General features: G+C 48.0%; 1 protein-coding gene across 1 annotated transcript in view; it reads left to right on the top strand.

Annotated features, from left to right (window-relative positions):
• TMOD1 (tropomodulin 1) overlaps positions 1 to 24063 on the top strand; it is an 86350-nt gene that overhangs the window by 60378 nt on the left and 1909 nt on the right. Inside the window, exons 8-9 of the mRNA XM_066367595.1 lie at positions 5620 to 5763; positions 18362 to 18506. Of these exons, the coding sequence (XP_066223692.1) occupies positions 5620 to 5763; positions 18362 to 18506 (289 nt within the window). The remainder of the gene's footprint in view (positions 1 to 5619; positions 5764 to 18361; positions 18507 to 24063) is intronic.

Raw genomic sequence — 24063 nt, 5'->3', positions numbered from 1 at the left:
ATGTGGACACACAGTTGTTACCCAGGCACCACCTGGACATTATCCTAGTTAATCTCCACAACCACCCCTGATCTCCCCACTTTGCAGACGAAGGACCTGGGATGCAGGGAGCTTGGGAAACTTGCTTTATCCAAAGATACAGAAAAAGATGTCTAAAGCCAAACCGCCCTGAACGTGCCCGATTTCGGAAGCTGAGCAGTGTCAGGCCCAGTTAGTACTTGGATGAGAGACCAAAGTTGCAGAGCAAGCTGGAGGCGGAGTTGAGATTTGAATGCAAGTCACGTGGATCTCTCTGCATTCAACATGTCATGTTTGGACAAGGACCTGCCCTACCCTGTGCCTCAGTTTCTCCATATCTAAAATCATTGTCTTCATCAGTGGGTCTTGATGACCAGTTTTATTTTATTTTTTTATTCATGTCTTTAAAATATTGCTGTTCAAATTAAATTGTACTTATAATGTAGCCACCAATTCTTTTTTCTTTTTAAACATTCAAGACAAACGTATTGAGAGTCTTTCTGTGTCCAGCACTGAATTAGGCTCTGGGACTACAAATGTGCTCAAAACAGTCATAGCTCCCACTTCCATTAACTTATGGTACATTTGGCCAGGCAGACAACTAAAGGATTACAGTGTTGTGTTATTATTATACACTAATAACAAGTAAAAAGTACAGGACTAGCTTATCAGGGATGGTAATTGACCATTTAATAGCAATCAGTTTGTCAATATGCACGAATGACACGCTGGGATTTTGACTGGGATTGCATTGAACATATACCACAGACGAGATTGGGCGCATTCAGGGTGGTATGGCCATAGACGAACATATAGCTCAAATTGGGAAGAACTGACATCTTGACAACATTGAGTCTTTTTATCCATGAACATGTACTATCTCTCCATTTATTTAGTTCTTCAGTTTTGTTCATCAGAGTTTTGTAGTGTTTTTATAGATCTTGTACATTTTTGTTAGCTTTATTTCATAAAATATTTCATTTTGGGGGATGCTGATGTGAATTATATTGTGTTTTTTATTCCAAATTCCACTTGTTTATTGCTGGTACAGAAGAAAGCTGTTGGTTTTAGTATATTAATCTTGTTTTCTGCAACCTTGCTATAATCACTTTTAGTTCTGGGGAGGGGCTTTTTTTGGAGGGGTCAATTCTTTCAGGTTTTCTCCATAGACAATTATGTCATCTACAGTTTTTTGTTTTGTTTTGTTTTGTTTTTTGTATTTTTCTGAAGCTGGAAATGGGGAGGCAGTCAGACAGACTCCCGCATGCGCCTGACCGGGATCCACCCGGCATGCCCACCAGGGAGCGATGCTCTGCTCATCTTGGGGCGTTGCTCTGCCGCAATCAGAGCCATTCTAGCGCCTGAGGCAGAGGCCACAGAGCCATCTCAGCACCCGGGCAAACCTTGCTCCAGTGGAGCCTTGGCTGTGGGAGGGGAAGAGAGAGACAGAGAGGAAGGAGGGGTAGGGGTGGAGAAGCAGATGGGCGCTTCTCCTGTGTGCCCTGGCTGGGAATTGAACCCGGGACTCCTGCACGCTAGGCTGATGCTCTACCACTGAGCCAACCGGCCAGGGCCTCATCTACAGTTTTATTTCTTCCTTTCCATTCTGTGTATTTTTTATTTCCTTTTCTTGTCTTATTGCATTAGCTATATGTTAAAATGGAGTGGTGAGAAGGGATATCCTTGCCTTGTACCTGATATTAGTAGTAAAGCTTCAAGTTTCTCATCATTAAGTGTGATGTTAATTGCAGGCTTTTGTGGATATTCTTTATCAAGTTGATGTTTTCCTGTATGCCTAGTTTACTGAGTTTTTAATCATGAATGTGTTTTGGATTTTGCTAAGTGCTTTTTCTACATTTATTAATATACTAGTGTGCTTTTTCTTCATTATCCTATTGATGTGATGGATTATATAAGTTGATTTTCTAATGTGGAACCAGTCTTGCATACCTAGGATAAAAAGTCATGGTGTATAACTGTTTTTTGTACATTGTTGGATTTGCCATTTTTAAAAAGGATTTTTGCATCTATGTTCATGAGAGATATTGGTCTGTTGTTTTCCTTGGATGTTTTTGTCTGGTTTTGTATTAAGATAATGCTGGCCTCAAAGAATGAATGAGGAAGTATTCCCTCTACTTCTATCCTCTGAAAGAGAATTGGTATCATTTCTTCCCTACATATTTGGTAGAACTCATCAGTGAAACCATCTGGGCCTGGTGCTTTTGTTTTGGAAGGCTATTCACTATTGACTCAATTTCTTTTCTTTTTTTTTTTTTTTTTCTGAAGCTGGAAACGGGGAGAGACAGTCAGACAGACTCCCGCATGCGCCCGACCGGGATCCACCCGGCACGCCCACCAGGGGCGACGCTCTGCCCACCAGGGGTCGATGCTCTGCCCCTCCGGAGCGTTGCTCTGCCGCAACCAGAGCCACTCTAGCGCCTGAGGCAGAGGCCAAGGAGCCATCCCCAGCGCCCGGGCCATCTTTGCTCCAATGGAGCCTTGGCTGCGGGAGGGGAAGAGAGAGACAGAGAGGAAGGAGTGGGGGGTGGAGAAGCAAATGGGCGCTTCTCCTATGTGCCCTGGCCGGGAATCGAACCCGGGTCCCCCGCACGCCAGGCCGACGCTCTACCGCTGAGCCAACCGGCCAGGGCCTGATTCAATTTCTTTAATAGATAAAGGCCTATTCAAACAGTCTATTTCTTCTTACATGAAATTTGGAAAATTATCTTTTAAGGAGTTGCTCCATTTCATATATCCATAAGAGTTTATAGTATTCCTTTATTACCTTTTTAATTTCCATGGGAACTGAAGTGATATTCTTTTTTCATTTCTGATATTAGTCGTTTGTGTCCTCTCTTCTTTTTCTTAGCCTGGCTAGAGGCTTGTGGATTTTATTGATCTTTTCAAACAACCAGATTTTAGCTTTATTGATTTTCTCTATTGATTTTCTCTTTTTAATTTCATTGACTTCTTCCCTAATTCTTATTATTTATTTTCTTCTGCTTTTTTTCCCTAGTTCTTTAAGATGGAAACTCAGATAATTGTTTTTAGATCTTTCTTATTTTTGAATATATGCATTCAATATTATAAATTTCCCTTTAAGCACTATTTCTGCTGTATCCCACAAATTTTCATAAGTTATGTTTTCATTTTCATTTAGTTCAAAATACTTTTCAGTTTCTCCTATGATTTCTTATTTGACCCACATGTTATTTAGAAAATGTGTTGTTTAATCTCCACATATTTTGGAATTATTTTAGTTATCTTTCTGCTACTGTTTTCTAGTTTAATTTCAGTGGAGTCTGAGAGCAGACATTGTAGGAGTTCTATGCTTGTAAATTTAATAAGGTGAGTTTTGTGGCCCAGAATGCGGTCTATCTTGATAAGAATATATGTTCTTCTGTTGTTGGATGAAGCAGTCTATGGGTGCCACTTACATCCCGTTGAACAATAGTGGTGTTGAGTTCAATTATGTCCTTACTAATCTTTAACCTGCTGGATCTGTCCATTTCTGATAGAGGGCTGTGGAAATCTCTGACTCCAGTGATGGGTTCTTCTATTTCTCTTTGCAGTTCTATTAGTTATTCCTCGTGTAGTTTGGTGCTCTGTTGTTAGGTGCACATACAAAAAGGATTGTTATGTCTTCTTGGAGAATTGACCCCTTAATCCTTATGTAATGCCCTTCTTCGTTCCTGATAACTTTCCTTGCTTTGAAGTCTATTCAGTAACAATCAATTCTTCTTGAGTTTTGAAAATAGGTAGCACAATTTCCTCTAATATTTTTGAAATGATAGAAATAGTTCAACGTCTCTCCTTGTTCCCAGATAGATGACCTCTGACCTCAGGAGATCTCTAGTGCATCCTGAGTTTACCCATGGAGACATGGCTGGCAAATCCACATGCCCTGTACACTGCTATGTCATAGATCAGAAACCAACATGTCCGTGCTGGTGTTGGGCTCAGCTCCACAAGTGTTTACGGCACACTGACTCTGTTCCAGGCCAACAGCTGATGTCAGCCCATTCATACCAGTATACCCAGTGTCAGATACTGATATGCTCTGGGCTGGTTGGTAAATAAGGCTGCCAGAGCTCTGTATGTCCCCCTACTGCCTGCCCAGCTCTTCTCCTGCCCACCCCACCCCCAGTTCCTCCACTCTGGTCCAGCAGAGTTGACACCTGTATGATAGTGCCTCTAGGACCTGCTCAGCAACCAGCATGTCCACTTGGATCAGCCTGGTGGACTTGCCTACTGGTTGTTATATGTTTTGATTATCAGGCCCCAGGCAGGCCTTTGCTGGGGAGCGAGAGGGATGCTACTGTGGAGTGGACACAGACTGGGTCTACCCCTTGGAGGGATCCAGCCTGTTCAGGGTCACAGAGAAAGCTGGCATGCCATGCTGGGAGTACAGAGCAGGGCTGAGGAGGGAGTGATGGTTTCAGTAAGTAAGGCTCCATGGAGTTGAGCCTTGTGTAGGGTTTCACAAGCAGGGCGGGGGTAGGGGGCACGGCATTCCTGGCTCAGATCATCATTTCAGACAACCAAGGCCCCCAGATTACACATCCTGGCCCATCAGCCCCTGGTGTCTCCTTTCCTCCATGACACATTGTTTCCACCAACTGCTAATTACTTCATTTCCTTCAGAGGCTTTGATTGTCATCTACACCTCCTGGCCACATTCCTCCCAAACGTGCTGGGGGCTACCTGAGCTGTCTCCTCCCGTTTGCCCTGGTCACTTGCCCAGTGGTGTGGTTTCCCAGGCTTCCCTTTCTGCTCTCTGCTGCTCAGACAAGAGAACACGACTCCATGAAAAACAACAACAGGGAATAGAAGAGACGATGAGAATATTTAGGGAGGGTAGGGAGGTTGGCACCCTACCGGTCACTCAGTAAACAGTGACTGAGAACCTCCTATGTGCTGAGCACTATGGGCACTGTGGGCATCATGAGGTGAATAAGGTGTATTTTCAGCTCACAAAGGGTAGAAAGTCTATTGGGAGAGACAACATCAGTATCAAAACAATCTAAACCAGGGAATACAAGTTCCATGAGGAAGGTTGTAGATAAGTTTTATGACGTTCCAGAGGACAGGCCACAGCTAGCTGGCGGTGTCAGCAAAGGCTGTCTGAGAAAGGGGCATTGAGAATGGCCTTGAAGGATGGGCAGGGTTTGGATAAGAGAAGCAGAAAGGATAGGGCATTCCAGGTGGCAGTGACAGGGTAAGCAAAGGCTACGTGGTGGGAGAACACTGGGCATGCACGGGGACCTGGGAGGAGCCCACCAAGGGAGCAGCGAGAGTGGAGGCTGGATGGGAGAACAGAGTCTGCATGCAGTGGGGGCCCTGGGTGCAGGCTGCGGAGCGTGCAGTGCCCCGGCAGGGGCTCGGGAGCCATGGCCAGTGGGAGGGGAGGAGAGACCCACGGTGCTTGGTGAGGGAAGTTGTGGATATCATCTCTCTTGGTCCGCAGCTTGAACAGCACACGTGTACAAAGGACTCTTGCTCCTAGCAAGGTCCCTCAGTGTTTTAGGTTTTACCCAAGAGGGGCTCCAGCCTTGCTCAGGGTGACTCACGGGGACCCTCACTTTTCTCCCATGACTCAAGGCCCTCGCTGAGATGCTCCAGGAGAACAAGGCGTTGAAGACACTGAACGTAGAATCCAACTTCATTTCCGGAGCTGGGATCCTGCGCCTAGTGGAAGCTCTTCCACACAACACTTCTCTGGTGGAACTGAAAATCGATAACCAGGTAGGATGAGCAAGGGTCTCCTCATGTCCTTTACTATGTGAGGCTTGCCGTTCTGCAGTTCCTGCATGCTGCTGCACGGAGGAGATGCTGATTGCAAAAGGCCCAGAGCGCGGCTTCAGGGGACCTGCACCACCTCCTTTCTTCATTCCCACTGAGTGTTCTTGCAACTCCTGCTTGTGTATTTCTAGTGATGCGGAGCTCACTCCTTACCCTTCTATTATTGAGACTATCCTTTCTTATATCCTGAAGAAATTAGTTCCCTGTAAGTCCTATTTGTTGGGTTTATTTCTTTTCTGTGCTGCACACAGGATACATCTGTTGCACAGATCTTATACCATTGGCATCTTCCTCATCAGACTAAACATCTCATTTTTTTCAATCACCCCTCCGACCTCAATGGGTTTTGAGTCTCCTTACCATTGAGGTTATTCTCAGGACAAATTCTACTTTGTCTTTATCTTTATGGGGTTATCTTTTCTCTAACTTCTGTGGTTTAGCTCTTTATTTTCAGGGCAAGCCTTTCAGTTGCAATTTTTTAAAAACAATGCTAATAACAGTATCTTGCATGTAAGACATCTTGTATGTTACCTGTATTGAGGGTCTATTGTGGACTGGCTCTGTGTCATGCTCTGGACATATGTCATCTCCGATTTTCCCAACCGCCATGCAGGATGTGGGCATTACCTCTCCGCTGGCAGAAGACAAAGCGGCTCGGAGAGTCTAACAAGCCGCCTGCGCAGGGCCGCCAGGGCGCACTCTGGGAGGCAGGATTTGAATCCAGATGTCTCTGACTCCGAAACCCACACTCCTTTCATTATGCCACGTTGTTTCCAATGTTGAAATGTGTTCTTCTTTATGGTGTGTGCATAGGGAACTTATTTTTTTCTACATGAAAATTTTTGTTGAATAGTAATATAAGTATATGCCAGGGGAAAGATTTGAAGGAAATATAATATAATAATCGTATGTTGTGATTATCCCTGAATGTGATATTTATCTTTTTTGTAAAATATTACAAACATACAGAAAAGTACATAAAACTTAAATGTACAGGTTAATGAATCAAACCAGGCTTATAACACCCTGCCCCCATCTAGGTCAAAAACTAAAACATTACCAGCTTGCAGAAGACTTCCAGATTCCCTCGTCAGTCGTAACCCGCTCAGAGCCCTTCACGGTGTGCTCCCTACTAGCTCTCACTCCCTCCTGTCTCTGCTCTTGCTGTTCTCGCCCGCGGCAGTGTCCGCCCCTGTCCCCACCACTTCTCCTTCTCTGGACTCAGCTGAAGCCGCTCCTTCTCCCAGTGATGGTCCAGGGCCAGCTTGCAAGAGCTGACTGTGTACATCTCTTCCCGAGTCCCCTTCAGTGATGCACGTCGGTACCTTGAAATTGCCCCTAGCGGGAATATTTACACTGTGGAGTGAGTTAGGGGCTTCCCCTCCTGTGTCCTCCTAGGGCCTTGGCTTCCCTGTAAGAGTCTCAGAAGCTGGTGCTTGTCTGAGTCACATCCATATCTCAGGGCCGAGTTCCGCAGTGGTGCTTGGTACACAGGGTGGCCCTGGGTGGTGGTGCATGTTGTTCAGTGTACAAGGAGGTGGCAGCAGTCGAAGTCCAACCACGTTCTCCCCAAGGTGTGGTATGGGGCTCTGTTCACCCAGAGAGTGTACTTTTTTCTAATTCATATAAAAAGGCCATCTGAGCCTGCAGCGGCCCCGTCGTGTGAAGTTGCTGCATTGGACTCCTTGAATCTCTCAAACGCCAGTGGCCTTGCTGCTGCGTCGCCTGTTCCAAGCACCTCCCCACCCCACTTTGCTGTCCCTCCTTTGGCCATTGCTGATCCTGCTCTGTTGGAGGCAGGAGGGACACAGCAGACGGAACAAAGGCATAGAGCAGGCTTGGCAACAGCTCTGGACCAGGCCATGGGATTGGCTGGTCATGTGACTTCAAGCCTGGCCGTGTGGGAAGTCAGGGTCTACCCAGAGTCAGCTGAAATCTGACTCCAGGGCAGAATGTTGGCCGAAGATGGCCCAGAGCACTGGCCTCAGGTCACTGTGGTGGCAGCTGTCAGGGAATGAGCTGCTCACCTTCTTTCTCACTACTGTCTCCCCGGAGCCCAGAGATGGAGCAGGTGCTGACCATCACCGTCACCCTAGCTGAACACCCTGGTGCAAGAATGGTCACTTCCCTGAGCCCCAGTACCTTACTCATAAATGGGGCCAATAAGAATCTCCTCTTTGGGGCGCTCTCCCTTCCGGAAGCAAGCCCGTGCCTCCCATCTGTCCCTGTCCCTCTCCCTCTCTTCCCATCCCTGGTGTGTATTCCTTGCCTCTCTCTTTCTCCTAAGTTCTAAGGGACCCCAAGAGACTTGCAATCAGGGGAGCAATGGACAGCTCATCCTGGTCTAACTCCCTGAACCTGTCACCAAGGCCCCTTTTCTCTGACTTTCCTCCTGCGTAGCCAATAAACCCTTGCTTTACTGAAAGAAAGAAAGAAAGAAAGAAAGAAAGAAAGAAAGAAAGAAAGAAAGAAAGAAAGAAAGAAAGAGGGAAGAAAAGAAGAGAGAGAGAAAGAAAGAAACCCTCTACTTCTGAGGAGATGACAGATGTCAATTATGCAATCGTGAACTGTAATTACTCCACAGGTGATCTAGGGAGTTCACTCTTTATTCTGAGTTACTTACCTGAGCAGGTACCATGAATTCATCATATCACTTAATGATCACGCAGACTGTAAGTGGGTATTACAATCCATTTTGGTATTGTAGATGAGGAGACCGAGGCCCATGCTGGCTGTTTGACCTGCCCAAGGTCATACAGTAAGTAAGTGGCACAAGTAAGATTTGAACCCAGGTCTGTGTGACTCCAAAGTCCATGAGCTGTGCCTGTCTGCGCTCTTGAACCCCACTGTAGTTTCATGTGGAAATCACTTGGCTTTTCTCAGCTGACCCTTTCCTTTGTTGTGAGGCCAGACCATTCTCACTACCTACCCCTACATCCTGGGAGCCTCTCTTTTGGTTTCATCTCAGTGTTTGGTGAGTGCCAGCAGCCCCTCAGAGCTGTGCTGGGCACCGTGTGTGGATGAGGCTCTGGCTCTGCCCTCCAGGGGTTCTATGCTGCATAGGAAGACACTCAAATGCAGAAATGACTATCAAATGAGGTGCTTCAGCAAGCCACAGATAGTGGGCTCTGAGGTCCACTGGAGTGAGCAGGGTCAGTCAGGAGCAAGCATCAGAGAGGGCTTCTTGGAGGAGGTGAAGTTTAAGGTAAACCTGTAGGGTATACAGTGTCTCAGAGGGTGAAGTACAGGCATGGTATCTCAGGTTCAGGGAACCACATGAACACAGAGATGGAGAGGAGAAAGCCAAGGAGCCCATCCAAACATGACTAATGATACCCCCAGAGGAAGGCCAGAGATAGGAGTCCCAGGAACTCTGAATGGGTAGGTTGAGGGAAGGTGGGTTTTGGACTGCCCTGAGCACCAATCAGAGTTGTACTCTGGGAACATGGTTCCCTGCTGGATGGGAGAGGACTGGGCAGGAAGAGGCATCAGGGACTGGGAGACCAGCAGGGGTATTATTATGACCTCCTAAGGAGGGGACCTGTGGGAAGTGCTCCCACATGCCTAGAGTCTAGAGACCGAATGGGGTCTGGCAGGGGAGGAGGAGGGCGGGGAGGAAGCTGGTCTTGGGGCAGGGACTCTGCCACCCAGGTTCTGGGGAAGGCCACCCACACCTTTCACAGTGAGTCGTTGGAGGCCTGGGCATGGCGACTGCCTCCCTTTGGGTGCCCCAGCCCCTAGGCTTTTGGGGAGTGTGACTAAAAGGAGGTGGTGAGTGGCATTTGATTTATCTCATTCTTGGTTATTCACTCAAGCATAGCTTTCTTCTCAGCCCTGTGCCTGTAACCTGTGTCAGTGAGTCTCTGTTCTCCTTTTTCCTTATATGGCCAAAGAAAGGGACTCCGGGCATTCTAGCTGGGTGACACGGAGACAAATTCATTGTTTACTCAGCTAGTCTGTCTTTATCTCCAAGCACCGCTCTGTTGTTGCCTTGAGTCGGCAGTGGGGGGGAGGGGGCACAGACGGGCCCAGGCCTAGAGCGAAGGGCACTGAGAAAACAGCTAGTCCAACCCTCCTTGTCCAGGTGGGGAAACTGAGGATCGGAGAAGGGAAGAGACTTGCTCAAAGTCAGAGCTGGGTTGGAGCTGAGATGCCCTGCCTTTCGAACAGGCTGCATGTGCAGATGGACAGGACAGACCCGCTCTGCCCCCAGAGCACAGTCCGGACAGATGGGGTTTATACAGGCCCATCCGTCCCAAGCAGGTCATTCCAAATGGTGGCTCCCTGCCCCTCTCAATTCACCCTCCTCACTCCCAACAGAGCTCCCTCCAGCCGGCCCTTCCCCAGGACCCCCGGGCACAGGGCGCTCTCCCTGCCCCTCTGAGTGGATGCCTGAAAACAGGACCCCTCCCCACAGGAAGATATGTGCAAACTCTGGGATGTTCCGATATTTGACACTGAGGATGTGCTTAATGTTTTGAAAGAGAGCTAAAGGAAGTGGATTGGATTGTGATTTCTTGTTTTTCCAGATTGGATAATTTTCCTAATGAAAATAAATTTAGTGGCCCTGGCCGGTTGGCTCAGCGGTAGAGCGTCGGCCTGGCGTGCTGGGGACCAGGGTTCGATTCCCAGCCAGGGCACATAGGAGAAGCACCCATTTGCTTCTCCACGCCCCCCCTCCTTCCTCTCTGTCTCTCTCTTCCCCTCCCGCAGCCAAGGCTCCATTGGAGCAAAGATGGCCCGGGCGCTGGGGATGGCTCCTTGGCCTCTGCCCCAGGCGCTAGAGTGGCTCTGGTTGCGGCAGAGCGACGCCCCCTGGTGGGCGTGCCGGGTGGATCCTGGTCGGGCGCATGCGGGAGTCTGTCTGACTGTCTCTCCCCGTTTCCAGCTTCAGAAAAATACAAAATAAAATAAAATAAAATAAGTTTAGAAAGAAAACAAAAGCTACAATGGAATAGCATCCTGAAGGTTGTCACACGTGGTGACAGCCCTCTCATGTTAGATCACACACTGTGTCAGCTGGCTAACTCTATTTTAAATGAGGCTGAATAGACTTTTAGTTCTGCAAGACATAAGAAAAACACTCTTGAAAACCAAAAGAGCAAGTCTTTTGGACCAACCGTGCTCTCTGATTTGTTCCTTATATTGATACAGTTACCTCCTGAGCAGCAGCTCTTGATCTGTGCACCGTTTTTCTGTCTGTATTTTCATTGTGTTTGCAGTAATTCAGTCTGGAACTACTGACCTCAGTGAGAGGACAGGCACGTGCCACTGTTCCTCCCACTACATGCCAGTTGTGTTCTTTTACTGACCTTACTTCTCAGGGAAAAATGAGATAAAAGTCAGTGGAAATTAGAGAAAAAACAGTATGATGTAGTCAGTCAGTTCTGCTGTTGTCTGTTAGAAGTGAGTCATGTAGCACAACTCCAGGGGAGCAGAATTAGCCTCTACATTTCAGAGAAGTAGTATCAACAAATTTGCAGACATATTTCTAAATCACCAGAGTGAGAATTATCTATTACTTTCCATTGCTATAGTTTGGCCAGGAAGACTGTTCTAACCATCAGAGCAACCCAAGGATAGAGCAGGGTGTCTCAGAGGGTGATGGCCCCATCGCCGGATGTGTAAGCAGAATAGAACAACTTAGCAGCTGTGATGTGGAAGGAGCTGTAACATCAGCCAGGGCTTGGGACTCTGGGTTTGGGCTAGACAACTCACAGGAATCCTTTCTGTAGTATTATCAAGTGTTCCCAGATGTCCTTGTCTCCTGGGTCACCAAGAACAGGCTACAATTGGCCCCCATCAGATGTACTCAGTGAGCTTCTTTATGCCTGGGGTGCCTCTGGCCAGAATGGGGGTCTCAGAGCCACCAGCTCCAGGTCACAGCTCAATTCCACAGGAGTCACTGGTTGGCTGTTTTGTTAGATAGCAAATCCGATCGTCTTCTCATTAGATAGATGACATTTGATCATAGTAAAGGTGTGAGGACACACAAGCTGTCATATACCACTGAAGGGCATGTCAGCATTTGTATCCTTTTGCAAAATATTCAGCATTTTAATTCAAAATATGCCTATTTTGTAACGGAGTAGATTCCCTACCTCCATATCCAGCCTAAAACATCCTCCCCCCGCCCCTGCAGAGCTCTGCCGCACTGTCTGTCACAGGGGAAGTGGAAGCTTAGCCATGGCCCTCTCCTCCAGGGCATGCCATGAAGCCGCTCAAAGGAGTGAGTTAGCTTCCTCTGTCCTGACTTGGAAAGATCTCCAGAAAAGACTAAGTGGAAAAGGCAAGTTGCAGAACAATAAGTATATTATGAATCCACATAAGAAAAAAATTTAAAATGACAATCAGTATATTTCTGTTAAATACTTCACACGCAGAAGAAAATTCATAGGAACACAGCCCACTGGCCACAGTGGTTACTTCTGTGGAAGGCGGGGTGGGGGAAGTCGGGGATAAATGGTGAAGGGAGACTTTTGTTTTGCTCAGTCTGCCTTGGTATTATTTGATGAGATTATATATATTTGTCCATAAGTGATTTATTTAGTTCTTAAGCGAGTCTGAAGGAGGCAAGCGTTCTTCCCGAAGCCCTGCCTCCCTGTCCCTGCTGCCGGAACTGATGGGACAGTCCTGGCCCTGGCAGCCCCTCGTCTCTCCCCAGGGGGCTCCTGATTGCCTCTCACCCACTGCTGAGGTCGTCTCCTGATTTTTTTTTATGCCATCCAAGTAAGTTATTCATAGACTTGCAGAATGCAGGCCCCAGAAGCCTTAAATGTCACAGAGCCTCAGCTTTCCTTATTTGTGATGACATCTAGGACCCGTCACAGCACACAGTCAGCCCTTTATTTGCACACCTTCAGGGGTGGGCAATTTGCTACCTTACCAGGCAGTTCCTCCCACGTGCAATCCCTGCTGACAGACCGCAGGGCTGCACACACAGCCTGACTCCAGCTGCCTCCTCTCATCGGCCCTACGCCTGCCTTCCGAGCTCTCTCAGAGCCCCCCCCCCCCCCCCCCCGAGCACGAGGGGACTAGCACAGACTCTGGAGCAAACAGCACGTGTTCAAATTCTGGTCTGCACCTGGCTAGCTCTGTGATTCAGGGAGATTTCTTAATACCTCTGTTCTTCATGGTCCTCGCCTGTAAGCTGAAAGGTACAATAATAGTACATACTCCGTAGGTCCACAGTAAGGAGAAAGTGCATTAGTGTATGTAAGGTGCTCATCACGTTGCCTGGTGTACAATAATCACTAAGTAATAAGTACGAGAACAATAAGTGAGACCAGAGTTGGAGTCCTAACCATCCCCACAGCCTCTCCTCTCATCTGTGAGATGACTGGGACATTCTAGACTCAGAGTCCCTGAGAAAGGGGGAGGGGGGCGAGAATGAAGCAAGTATGAAGCTTGTCGAAATGCACGCACGTTTTCTGTTTTACTCCTTAATGTAAAAATAGTGGTTTGGGGCCAAGATGAAGATGTCAGGAAGACTGGTCACAACTGTCTAATCGAATCCTGTATCCTCTCAAACACACCCATACACACCCAGATATGTGTATGTCACAGGGACAGCGGATGCTGGTTTGAGAAAGTGGGCCTACAGGATCCTCCAACGTCCTTCCAGCCCCAGGCCAAGGTCAAGCCTCGGCTCTGTCATTAAGCAAAGTCCAGCTTCCATATATACGTGGGCTCAGTTCACTTATCTCTAAGGTGGAGGTGCTAGTTCCTGCTGCCTGGCCCACCTCCCCGGGGTGTAGGGAGGTTGAATGGGGGCAGCCCCAGCAGTGCCAGCAGCCCTCCCAGCCGTGGAAGACTGGCACTTTCTGGGACCAGCCCATCCTGAGTTCCAGCAGAGCTCTCCCAGCAAGTGACCTCGAGGAGAGGCTGGCCTTCCTGCTAGCGTGGGCGAGGGGCCTGCCAGTTCCTTCTTGGGGCCTCAGATGTCTGCATACTGTCTGCCAGGCCAAGCCGGCCAGAGCGTAGGGCTGGTCTGAGTCCTCTGAGGACAGGCCAGAGTGCCTCTCAGCACTGTCAGGAGCCTTGCCAGATGGGCTGGTAGAATTTCACCAGAGTCCCTCTGCCTGCCCTCATCAGTGTCCCAGCCCCATCTGAACCCAGACAAGCTCTGGTGAACTTAGAATAACCTGGGAGGAGCACTCCGTCAAGATTTCAACTGCGGTTCCATACGTTGTCCCTTTGGATGCTGGGCTGATGTACCTTCTCAACCTTCCTGTGTGCTGAACCTCTTCCTGTTTCCTCCACGCAGTTCAATTCCTTGACCTAGACGCAGTGGTCGGCAAACTCATTAGTCAACAGAGCCAAATATCAACAGTACAATGATTGAAATTTCTTTTGAGAGCCAATTTTTTTTTTTTTTTTTTTTTTACAGAGACAGAGAGAGTTAGAGAGAGGGATAGACAGACAGGAACAGAGAGAGATGAGAAGCATCAATCATTAGTTTTTTGTTGCAGCACCTTAGTTGTTCATTGATTGCTTTCTCATATGTGCCTTGACCACGGGCTTTCAGCAGACTGAGTAACCACTTGCTGGAGCCAGTGACCTTGGGTCCAAGCTGGTGAGCTTTGCTCAAACCAGATGAGCCCACACTCAAGCTGGTGACCTCGGGGTCTCGAACCTGGGTCGTCCGCATCCCAGTCCAATGCTCTATTCACTGCGCCACCGCCTGGTCAGGCAAGAGCCAAATTTTTTAAACTTAAACTATGTATATAGGTAGGTACATTCCTTATTGAGGTAGCGCCTGCACGTGGTATTTTGTGGAAGAGCTGCACTCAAGGGGCCAAGGAGCTGCATGTGGCTCGCGAGCCGCACTTTGCCGACCAGAGGCCCCTACTGGGCACTATGTGCTATCCAGGGGCTCACAGTGTAGGGCAGCACCTCCAAAAGAACTTTCTGTGATCGCGGAAATGTTCTGTGTCCATTCTGACCAACGTGGTAGCCAGGAGCTGTTGAATACTTGTTATGTGGCTAGTACAACTGAAGAACTGAATTTAAATTTTATTTAATTTTAGTCATTTAAATTTAAAGTTTTAAAAAACAATGCAAATACAAAATGGGCAGAATATCTGAATAGACATTTTTCCAAAGAAGACATACAGATGACTGACAGGTACGGGAAAATATGTTCAAAATCACTCATCATCAGGAAAATGCAAATCAAAACCACAATGAAATATCACCTCACACCTGTCAGAATGGCTATCATCAGAAAGACAAGAAATAACACGTGTTGGCAAGGATGTGGAGAAAACAGAACCGTTGTGCACTATCGGTGGGAGTGTAAATTGATGTAGCCACTGTGGAAAACAGCATGGAGATTTCTCAAAAAATATATAAAACTACCTTATGACCCGGAAATCCCACTTCTGAGTATTTATCTAAAGAAAACAACACTAATTCAAAAAGACATATTATGCACCCTCATGTTCACTGCAGCATTATTTACAATAGCCAACACATGGAAGCAACCTAAGCATATATCAATGGATGACTGGGTTAAAAATAAATGTGGCCCTGGCCGGCTGGCTCAGGGGTAGAGCATCGGCCCAGCATGTGGAAATCCTGGGTTCACAGATACAGAGAACAGATTGGTAATTGCTGGGGGCAGAGTTTGGGGGTGCTCAGGGTGGGTAAAATGGGTGAAGGGGATAAAAAAGTAAAAGCTTCTAGCTATAAAATAAATACTAAGTCATGGGGCTGCACATTAATAATACTATATTGCTAAGTTACTAAGAGTAAATATTAAAAGTCCTTATCACAAGAAAAAATATTTTTTGTAACTATGTATGATGACAGACATTAGACTTATTTTGGTAATTATTTCACAATGTGTATAAACATCAAATCATTATGGCGTACACCTAAAATGAATATAACATTATATGTCAATTATACCTCAGCTGAAAGAACCACATGGGGCTAATGGCTGCTATACCGAAAAACCTGGGCTTGTTGGAGAGACAGATATGCAGGCAGGTGACCCAAACAGAGCAGATGGACCAGGCTGAGGGCGAGAGGGACGTACAATACGCCACTTGAATGACGAGTGGAGAAGATCATTTCCAGGGATAAGGATCAGGAAAGGCCTCGTTGTATGGGGGGCATTCACAATGGGTATTAAAGCACTAGGGATATGTCAGCAGGTGGGCACAAGAGGATAAGAGCATTCCACATGGAGGCGGGAGGGCACAGGTTTAGAAGTAAACCTCTGCCTGTACTGGGTACCATGTACCAGACCGCCCAGGGTGAACAGGCTGAGTAAGGGCTGAGAGAGGAAAGGAAGGCAAGGACTAAGTTGAGCAGGGCCTTGAGTGCCAGGCTGGGGAAGAGGTGGGGCTCATCCTGTTGGATTATTACAGGTAATGAACTGAGATCCTCCAAGCTGGGCACAAGGCACTGGAAACATAGTAAGCACTCAATAAATAGAGGCGGTTACTGGCAAAGGGGAGCCATTGGAGGGGGATCGTGTTTCTGCTTGCTTCTTTAGATCAATGTGGCAACACCGCCATCTTAGCAATATTAAATCTTCTGATCCATGAGTATGCGATGTTTTTTACATTTATTTACGTCTTATTTAATGTACTGTGCTGTTTGCAATTTTCAGTGAACAGCCTTTATTTCTTTTATTAAATTTATTCCTAAGTATTTTTTATGTTATTATAAATGGAATTATTTTCTTAATTTCATTTTTGGAGTGCTTATTGCTAGTGTATAGCTGATATTTGGGTAGTAGTCTTTTATACCCACAATCTTCCAAGCTCACTGATTAGCTCTGTGTAGTTTTTATGGATTCCCTAGGCTCTTCTATTTACAATACTGTGTCATCTGCAAATACAAATAATTTTGCTTCCCCTTTTCCAATATGGACGCCTTTTCTTTCCTTTTCTTGCTTAATTGTCCTGGCTGGGACCTCCCAGACAATATTAGTGAAAGTGAGCATCCTTGTTTTGTTCCTGCTCTGAGGTGGAAAATCTGAAACCATTGAATATGATGTTGCTTTCTATGTCTTTTCAAAACTCTTTAAGATTTTACGTTTATTTTTCATCTTATACAGGAGTGGGCAAAGGTAGATTTACTTTTTGGGAGTACATGAAACAGAGTTTATTCTTGTATTATTATTTATTAATTATTGTATTATTTGTATTTACAACTGCCCACCCCTGTACATGGTAACAGAAAACACAATAAGGTAGAACGGAGAAAATAAAACTCTCCGAATCCCACCACCACCAAATAAACATCCAGGCCTTGTCAATGTATATATACGTGTATGAAAAATAAAGGACCTTTTACCAAAATATGACCGGTTTTGTAACTGGGCTTTTTTTCCCTACTCAGTCTTGTTTTGTGGTCGTGTTCCCAGCCCAGTGACCAAAGATTTGCACCATCCTTTCAGAGCTGCCTGTGTTCTGCCGTAAGCTCAACTGCCATTCACTTGAGCACCTCCCTCTTGATAGATGTTTAAGCCGTTCCCCCGCCCCACTATTATAAACAAGGCTGATGAACATCATCCTCTCCACCCTGACCCCGTATCCTGCCAGGCTCTTCCTTTCTTTTCATCGTTGTCAGATGACTGCTACAGATTCTGGGGTAGGGAAGTAACAGCTGGGGAAGCTAACTCTGGCATTCCCAACTCCCTATGTGACCTTGGGCAAGTCCTTTTCCCTCTCTAGGCCTCAGTTTCTTCATTTGTAAATTGGAAATTAATCTACAAATGACTGATTATCAAACCTGGCTGTATACTGGCATCATCTGGGGATTTTTTTTTTTTCCCCGAAGCTGGAAACGGGGAGAGACAGTCAGACAGACTCCCGCATGCGCCCGACCAGGATCCACCCGGCACGCCCACCAGGGGGGACGCTCTGCCCACCAGGGGGCGATGCTCTGCCCCTTCGGGGTGTTGCTCTGTCACGACCAGAGCCACTCTAGCGCCTGGGGCAGAGGCCAAGGAGCCATCCCCAGCGCCCGGGCCATCCTTGCTCCAATGGAGCCTCGCTGCTGAGGGGAAGAGAGAGACAGAGAGGAAGGAGAGGGGGAGGGGTGGAGAAGCAGATAGGCGCTTCTCCTATGTGCCCTGGCCGGGAATCGAACCCGGGACCCCTGCACGCCAGGCCAACGCTCTAGCCAACTGGCCAGGGCCCATCTGGGGATTTTTAAAAACCACAGACACCCGAACCTCACTCCCAGAGATTCTGGTTTAACGGGGGATAGCCCGGGTAGCAGGATTTTAAAATTTCTTTGGGGCTAGCTGACTGGAAGGTCCTCCCTGCTCAGATCTTCTAGGACAGCTGCCGTGGGCCAGCGGAAGGATCTACCCTTGGTGTCCGGCAGCAATGTATTTGAATCCCAGCTCATTTCCTCCTGGCTGCATGACCTCTCACCTTCCCCAGGCTTCTATTTCCTGCTCTTGGTGGGGCAGGGTTTAAAGTCCCCACCTACCACTCAGGATTTCTTCTGGGTAGAGGAGGTTTAGGTCCTGTGGGAATGGAATTGAGTGGTGACTATTGTTTTTTCTTGACCAAAGAGCCAGCCCCTGGGCAACAAAGTGGAAATGGAGATCGTGAACATGTTGGAAAAGAACACAACGCTTCTGAAATTCGGCTACCACTTCACGCAGCAGGGGCCCCGGCTGCGGGCCTCCAACGCCATGATGAACAACAACGACCTTGGTGAGTGGAAATGTGCTCCCCACCCACCTGTCCTGGGGGGTATGGCAGAGGACTTGTCACTGATACCTTCTCCAGGGGGTCCTCTTGGTGAGCCTGACTCCCGACTTTCATGTTGGTTGCATTTGTTTCATGTCTGTGCCTCGTCTCCCCCCTTGGCTGTGAGCATCCTGGCTCAGGGAGCCAAGGCCGGGACCTCTCCTCCCATCAGTAAAGCTCAGCTCAGCTCAGCCCAGCCCCGGGCTGGGCCCAGAGGGCTCCCTCCGCACGTTAGCTGCGTGCAATGAACCATGGGAGGACACAGGCTCATCATGAGTCTCCTCTTCTGAACACACTTCTCTGAATGCAAGAATTCTGTCCAGGTCCCAGTCTGGCTCTAGCTCCGGACCCAAAGCCCCCAACCAGCACTATTACCCAAAGCCCAACACCCAGACACTTCTCTTTGCTTTTCAGGTAAAAGTTGAAAAGGTTGACTTCATAGAAAACAGGTTACATTAATTGCATCTTAGTTAAAGGCATGGTTTGTCTTTTCCGAAAAGAAAATGGCCCTCTCTTTCTCGTGAGCATACACCCAGTAAGTATCTAATGAAGAAACTGAGGCCTAGAGAGGGAAAAGGATTTGCCCACGGTCACACAGGGAGCTGGGAATGCCAGTTAGCATTTGACAATTGAGACCAGTCATGGAGTCATGGACTTTCTCGGATGCCGGTTGTTCTCAAGCTCCGTGTGACATTAGTTGTGTGTGCTCCTGCTGGCTGCTAAAAGAACTTGATACAGTGTCCAAGAAGGAGTGCGTCTGGTAAGGCAAAAGGAGAATAAGAGAAAAAACAAAAAAGAAAAGGAGTAGGCTTAATCTGTTAACATAATTATTATATTTAGCCGTTGAGTTTGCTCAAGCCAAGGCAGGAAGGATACCAATCAAGTTCCATTATTCTTATTAAAGATGAGAAGGAAGCATAATGAGTTAAAAAAGAAAGAAAGCTACTTTCTGCGATTGAATTATGAAATAACTATAGAGTGTCTCCGGTGTGTGTTTCCTCCCATTCCAACCTGCTTTACACGTGGCTTTTGTTGCTGTTTGTTTTGTTTCTAACACTCAGTAAAATACAGTGAGCCTCATACTGAAGCGCATGGTGATGGACCAGAGGTGAGGTTAATACTTGGAGGGAAGGCCTGGGAGAATGGAGATGAGTGTGGTATGTGTAGGTGTGTATGCACAGGGCAGGTGCTCATGAAACCCCTCCTAGACCATGACCACCACGCCCCCCCCCCCCCCCCACACACACACTTTAGATTCAGTTAGTCAATTCAACAAACATTTTTCAAAGTCCAAAAGGCACTGGGTGTTGAAGATACAGGTTCTTGCTCTTAAGGATATCATAGCCCAGAGGCTATTCAGTCATTACTCACTCCCATTGACACTTTTTTTTTTTTTGGTAGAGCTAGGAAATTCCGTAAAACAAATAAATGCATGCAATGCCCTGGTTTATTGCAAGTGCCCTGCTTTGAAATAAAAAGAACACACTAATAACTAAGAGCCATGATCACTATGGTGCAGCCAAGGTGACAGCTACCCTGAACTGTTGAGCTGGGCCATCAGACTAACTCTATGGGCCCAGCTGTGATTCACCTTCAGAACAAGCACTTAACTTTGGTTCTATTCGGCTCTGCAATAGCCTCACATTTTTTCCTCCCAGTTTAGATCAAGCTCCCTGTGTGCCCCTGAGGGCCTATCTCAGGGCTAATCCAGCTTTGCTCTTCCAGTAGCAAAAAGGTCTGGTGGACTTTCTTTTCTTTTTTTTTTTTAGGTGAGAGGAGGGGAGATAGATCCTGCATGCACCCTGACAGGGATCCACCCCAGCAACCCCATCTGGGGCTTGCTTGAATCAACCGAGCTGTCCTCAGCTCCTGAGGCCGACACTCGAACCAACTGAGCTACTGGCTGTGGGAGGGGAAGAGGGAGAAAAGAGGGAGATGGAGGAGAAGAAAAGCAGATGGGTACTTCTCCTGTGTGCCCTGATTGGGAATCGAACCCAGGACTTCCACACGCCAGGTCGATGCTCTACTGCTGAGCCAACTGGCCAGGGCAGCAGTCTTTTTTTTCTGGGGACAGAAGTTTCCAGGTGAATAGAGATCAGGGGTACTGCAGGCGAGAGGGGAGGAGACACCCAAATCAGCTGGAGGTTTAATGAAATGGTCCTAGAGGACTCTCCCTGTCCTGAGAGTCTGCAATTCTGAAGTCCAGGCCCAGATCCTGTCACCAGGGGTCTCCTGAGGTCACGGCAGGACCCGAGTGCCAGACTGGAAGTGACTTCACATCCATCCCTCCCCTTCCCTTATGGAGAAAGTGAAGCTTGGGAGGGACTTCCCTTCTCAGCGGTGGCTCAGTCAAGTCACACCAGTGGTTAGTGACAGCAAGCCCTTTGGTTCATGTTTTGTGTGCCCAGGATTGTGCTTGGTGACATAAGGGGTAGCAGAAAGGCTAGTTCCCTGACTCAAGAACATTTACATGATAAATTGCAAAGATATACCTAAAAATTCAAGAATGCCTGAAAACTGTATCCAAATGAAGTGAGGAAATGATTTGTGAGGACAAAGACCAGCTACACAAAGCATCCTGGTTAGTGTGGGCCCTCAGCCAGCTTTGAAAGGAAGAGGTAGGTTGTAGGGTAGAGCAGGAGGCATTCCTAATGGGGGTGCTAGCACAGGCAAAGGCAAGGTGACAGGACAGACAGAAAGATCTGAAAGGACTGAGGAACTATTATGAGGAGTTAGGCCTAGAACGAAAAATAGGAACTCACAAAGATGGGAGGAAGGGCATTTCAAACGGAGGGAACAGAGTGGGCAAAGGCAGGATGATTGACAGGTGTAGGAGGTGTTCACAAAGAATGGGACTTAGTAGATGGAGCAGGCTGTGAGCCAAAGGCCTTTAATGCCAACCTGAGGGTTTGGTGGTGAAAGCAGGTGGGAAGTGGGACTGAGGCAGTTTCCTGGACAGGACTGACCGGTGATACAAGTGGGCCTCTGGGGTTAACCCAGGGAACTATACAGCTGTCCCTTGGGGTTTCCCAAAGAAATTAGAGCAGAATCATTTCAGGGGTTACACACAATGCTCAGAACACCTGTTGGTGATGTGGGATTTCTAGCTTTAAAAGCAGATTTGTGGCCCTCTGCTAATTTTTATAAAAGAAATGCTTTCTTTCCAACATAGTAGTTTCATCTCGCTGTTGAGGCTCCCATGAGGCAGACAGGCTTCTGGGTCTCCCAGCTGAGTATTTGTGTCATAAAATCCACCTGTGGGCCCTGCCCAGCCACTGCGATTGTCAGGCGCCTCTGAGCCTCTCTGGTCCCTTCTCACTCTGACCTGCCTCTGCCCCGGGCCCCGGGCCCCGGCCCCGGACCATGGCCAGGCCTCTGTGGTGCTTGGGCTTTGCCTGCCTGTGAGGCAGGTGGGCTTCTTGGGGGATATTCAGCCCCCAAGGCTGTGGCATCAGCCAGTGCCTCTGTAGACAGGTACCTGCCTGGGACTCATCCTAACTGGTGTGCCTATGATCCTTCCCACCCTGTCCTGAGCTCTTGCTAGAGTTTTCTCTGAGTGAGGCTTTGCCAGACTCATCTCGTTACCCCCAATGAGCCATCCTTTTGCCACATTAGTAGCAACCAGTCTAGGCAGCTGGCATGCCTCCGAGTGACCCAGGCCAAAGCATTCCTGTAGAGGGCCATTACTCCTAATGCTCCTGCTCCCTTCCCACCATCTACCCCTTTATCGTGTACGATTCAGCAGAATGCTCCTTGCCCATCCTCAGAAGATCTGAGCACTCCATTCATTACGCTTCATACTTCATAGACACCTGCCTGGTACCTGTAATATTTTATCAAACTTATTGTTGGTATATCACAGTCCCCTGTTAAGTAATATCTTTATTTCTGATTCTTGTGCTTGGTACATAATGGCACTCAGTAAATGCTGTTGCATGTGTAAATGAATGCAAAATGCTTCCCAAAGACATGACAGGAGGTTTCCAACCTTGACAGGAAGTGGTGGAGGGAGCTCTAGCCACCACGGAAGTTGGTACAGATGACTGAAGACTCCTTGGGGCTCTGACAATGGATGAGTCTCTGGCTGTTGCAATCATAAGCACCACAAAGGAGTTTGCTTTCATGGTAGTGAAAAGCAGACGGAGTTGAAGGGGGACGTTGGGAAACTTGGCTTCTACCCCCAGCTCTGTCCCTTATTCACTGTGGCTTGGGGTTTGTTGTTTCCCTCTCTCAGCCTCAGTTTCTCAACATTAAAATGGGGGAAGACAATACATGAGTCCATGGGTGTCCCAGTCCCTGTGCTGTCAGTGCAGGGACCTCGGCACAGACCCAGCCCAGTGTCTGCCATGTGGCATGGAGGCGGAAAGAAATGGGATTACTCTCCGTACCGAGCCTCGGGCTGGGACCAGGTTCCAGTCCTGAGTTTGCCGCCAGCTCTCGGGACCCTGGCTCTTTTCTTCTCCAGAGGAAAGGAGCTAATCCCCTTGTGAGAGCCAGATGAGATGCGGATACATAACTATTCAATACACGGATGGTCCGGACTGTACTGAGGGAGGCGCTGGCTCTCTCTCTGGTACCGGCTGGAGTGCTGTGATTTGCTCTGCCCTTCTTTCCTCATCCACGACAGGGGGAGGGTGACAGGACAGACACTCCAGAACCGCTGGAGGGGCTGCAGTGAGGTGTTGAGCGTCAGAGGTGTGATGGGGACTGCCGCGCAGGGCACACGTGCCCAGCTAACGCGGAGAGGAACCTCTTCTGCTCTTTGGGTTTTGTTTCCCCACATCTAGCCCCGAGCTGTGGGACCTTCACTGCTGGGAATCTGGCCTGTGTTTTCTCACCAGGGGATTGCCCTTTGAGTCGCATTTGTTATGATGGGGGAGCTCAGGCAACAGCTGAACCTCTACTGGGTGACCTATGTGCCCCCATGCCCTCCTCGCCGGCTCCCAGCCACAACCTGAGATCGCTCCTTCCTGGATAGTTCTGTAAATGCTCAGTGTTTGCACAGGCTGATCTGGTTCTCGTTGCAGCTCGTAGGCATCGACCTGGTGGCCGCAGGTCTACCAGCTCAGCCCAGGAACCGGAAGACATCTAAGTATAGACAGACTTTTTTCCTCTGCTTCCTGTCTCTGCCCCACCAGCAGCCCCTTGACTGCCACCTCCCTGCTCTACAGACCTCCTTCTCTTGGGGCTGATCTAGCTTGCTGCTTGGTCTTCATCTGCAGGCACTTAATTCATTTCAAAACACTCTCCCGTTACAACAAAGGGAGCCCCCACTTCCTTGTCCCATCATCCTATAAGCCAACGCCTCCAGCCTGCGACCCCCTGACCAGTGCTTTCTTCTGTACGGCATTTACCTGCTTTATGTGATCAGTGTTTGAGCTTACCTTGCCCCTGGGAAAATGTTAAGGTTAGCCGTAGCACACATAATGCAGGGAAATCTTAGGGTAGAAACTGTTTATATAGGCAGGAGGCAGGCCAGGAGCTCTTAGAAAGAGCTGAAGAACATTTCCAGCAGGTTAGG

This window comes from Saccopteryx leptura, chromosome 2 (assembly GCF_036850995.1).
Source record: "Saccopteryx leptura isolate mSacLep1 chromosome 2, mSacLep1_pri_phased_curated, whole genome shotgun sequence".
Classification (NCBI taxonomy): Eukaryota; Metazoa; Chordata; class Mammalia; order Chiroptera; family Emballonuridae; genus Saccopteryx; species Saccopteryx leptura.
This window is presented reverse-complemented; position numbering and strand designations above follow the sequence as displayed.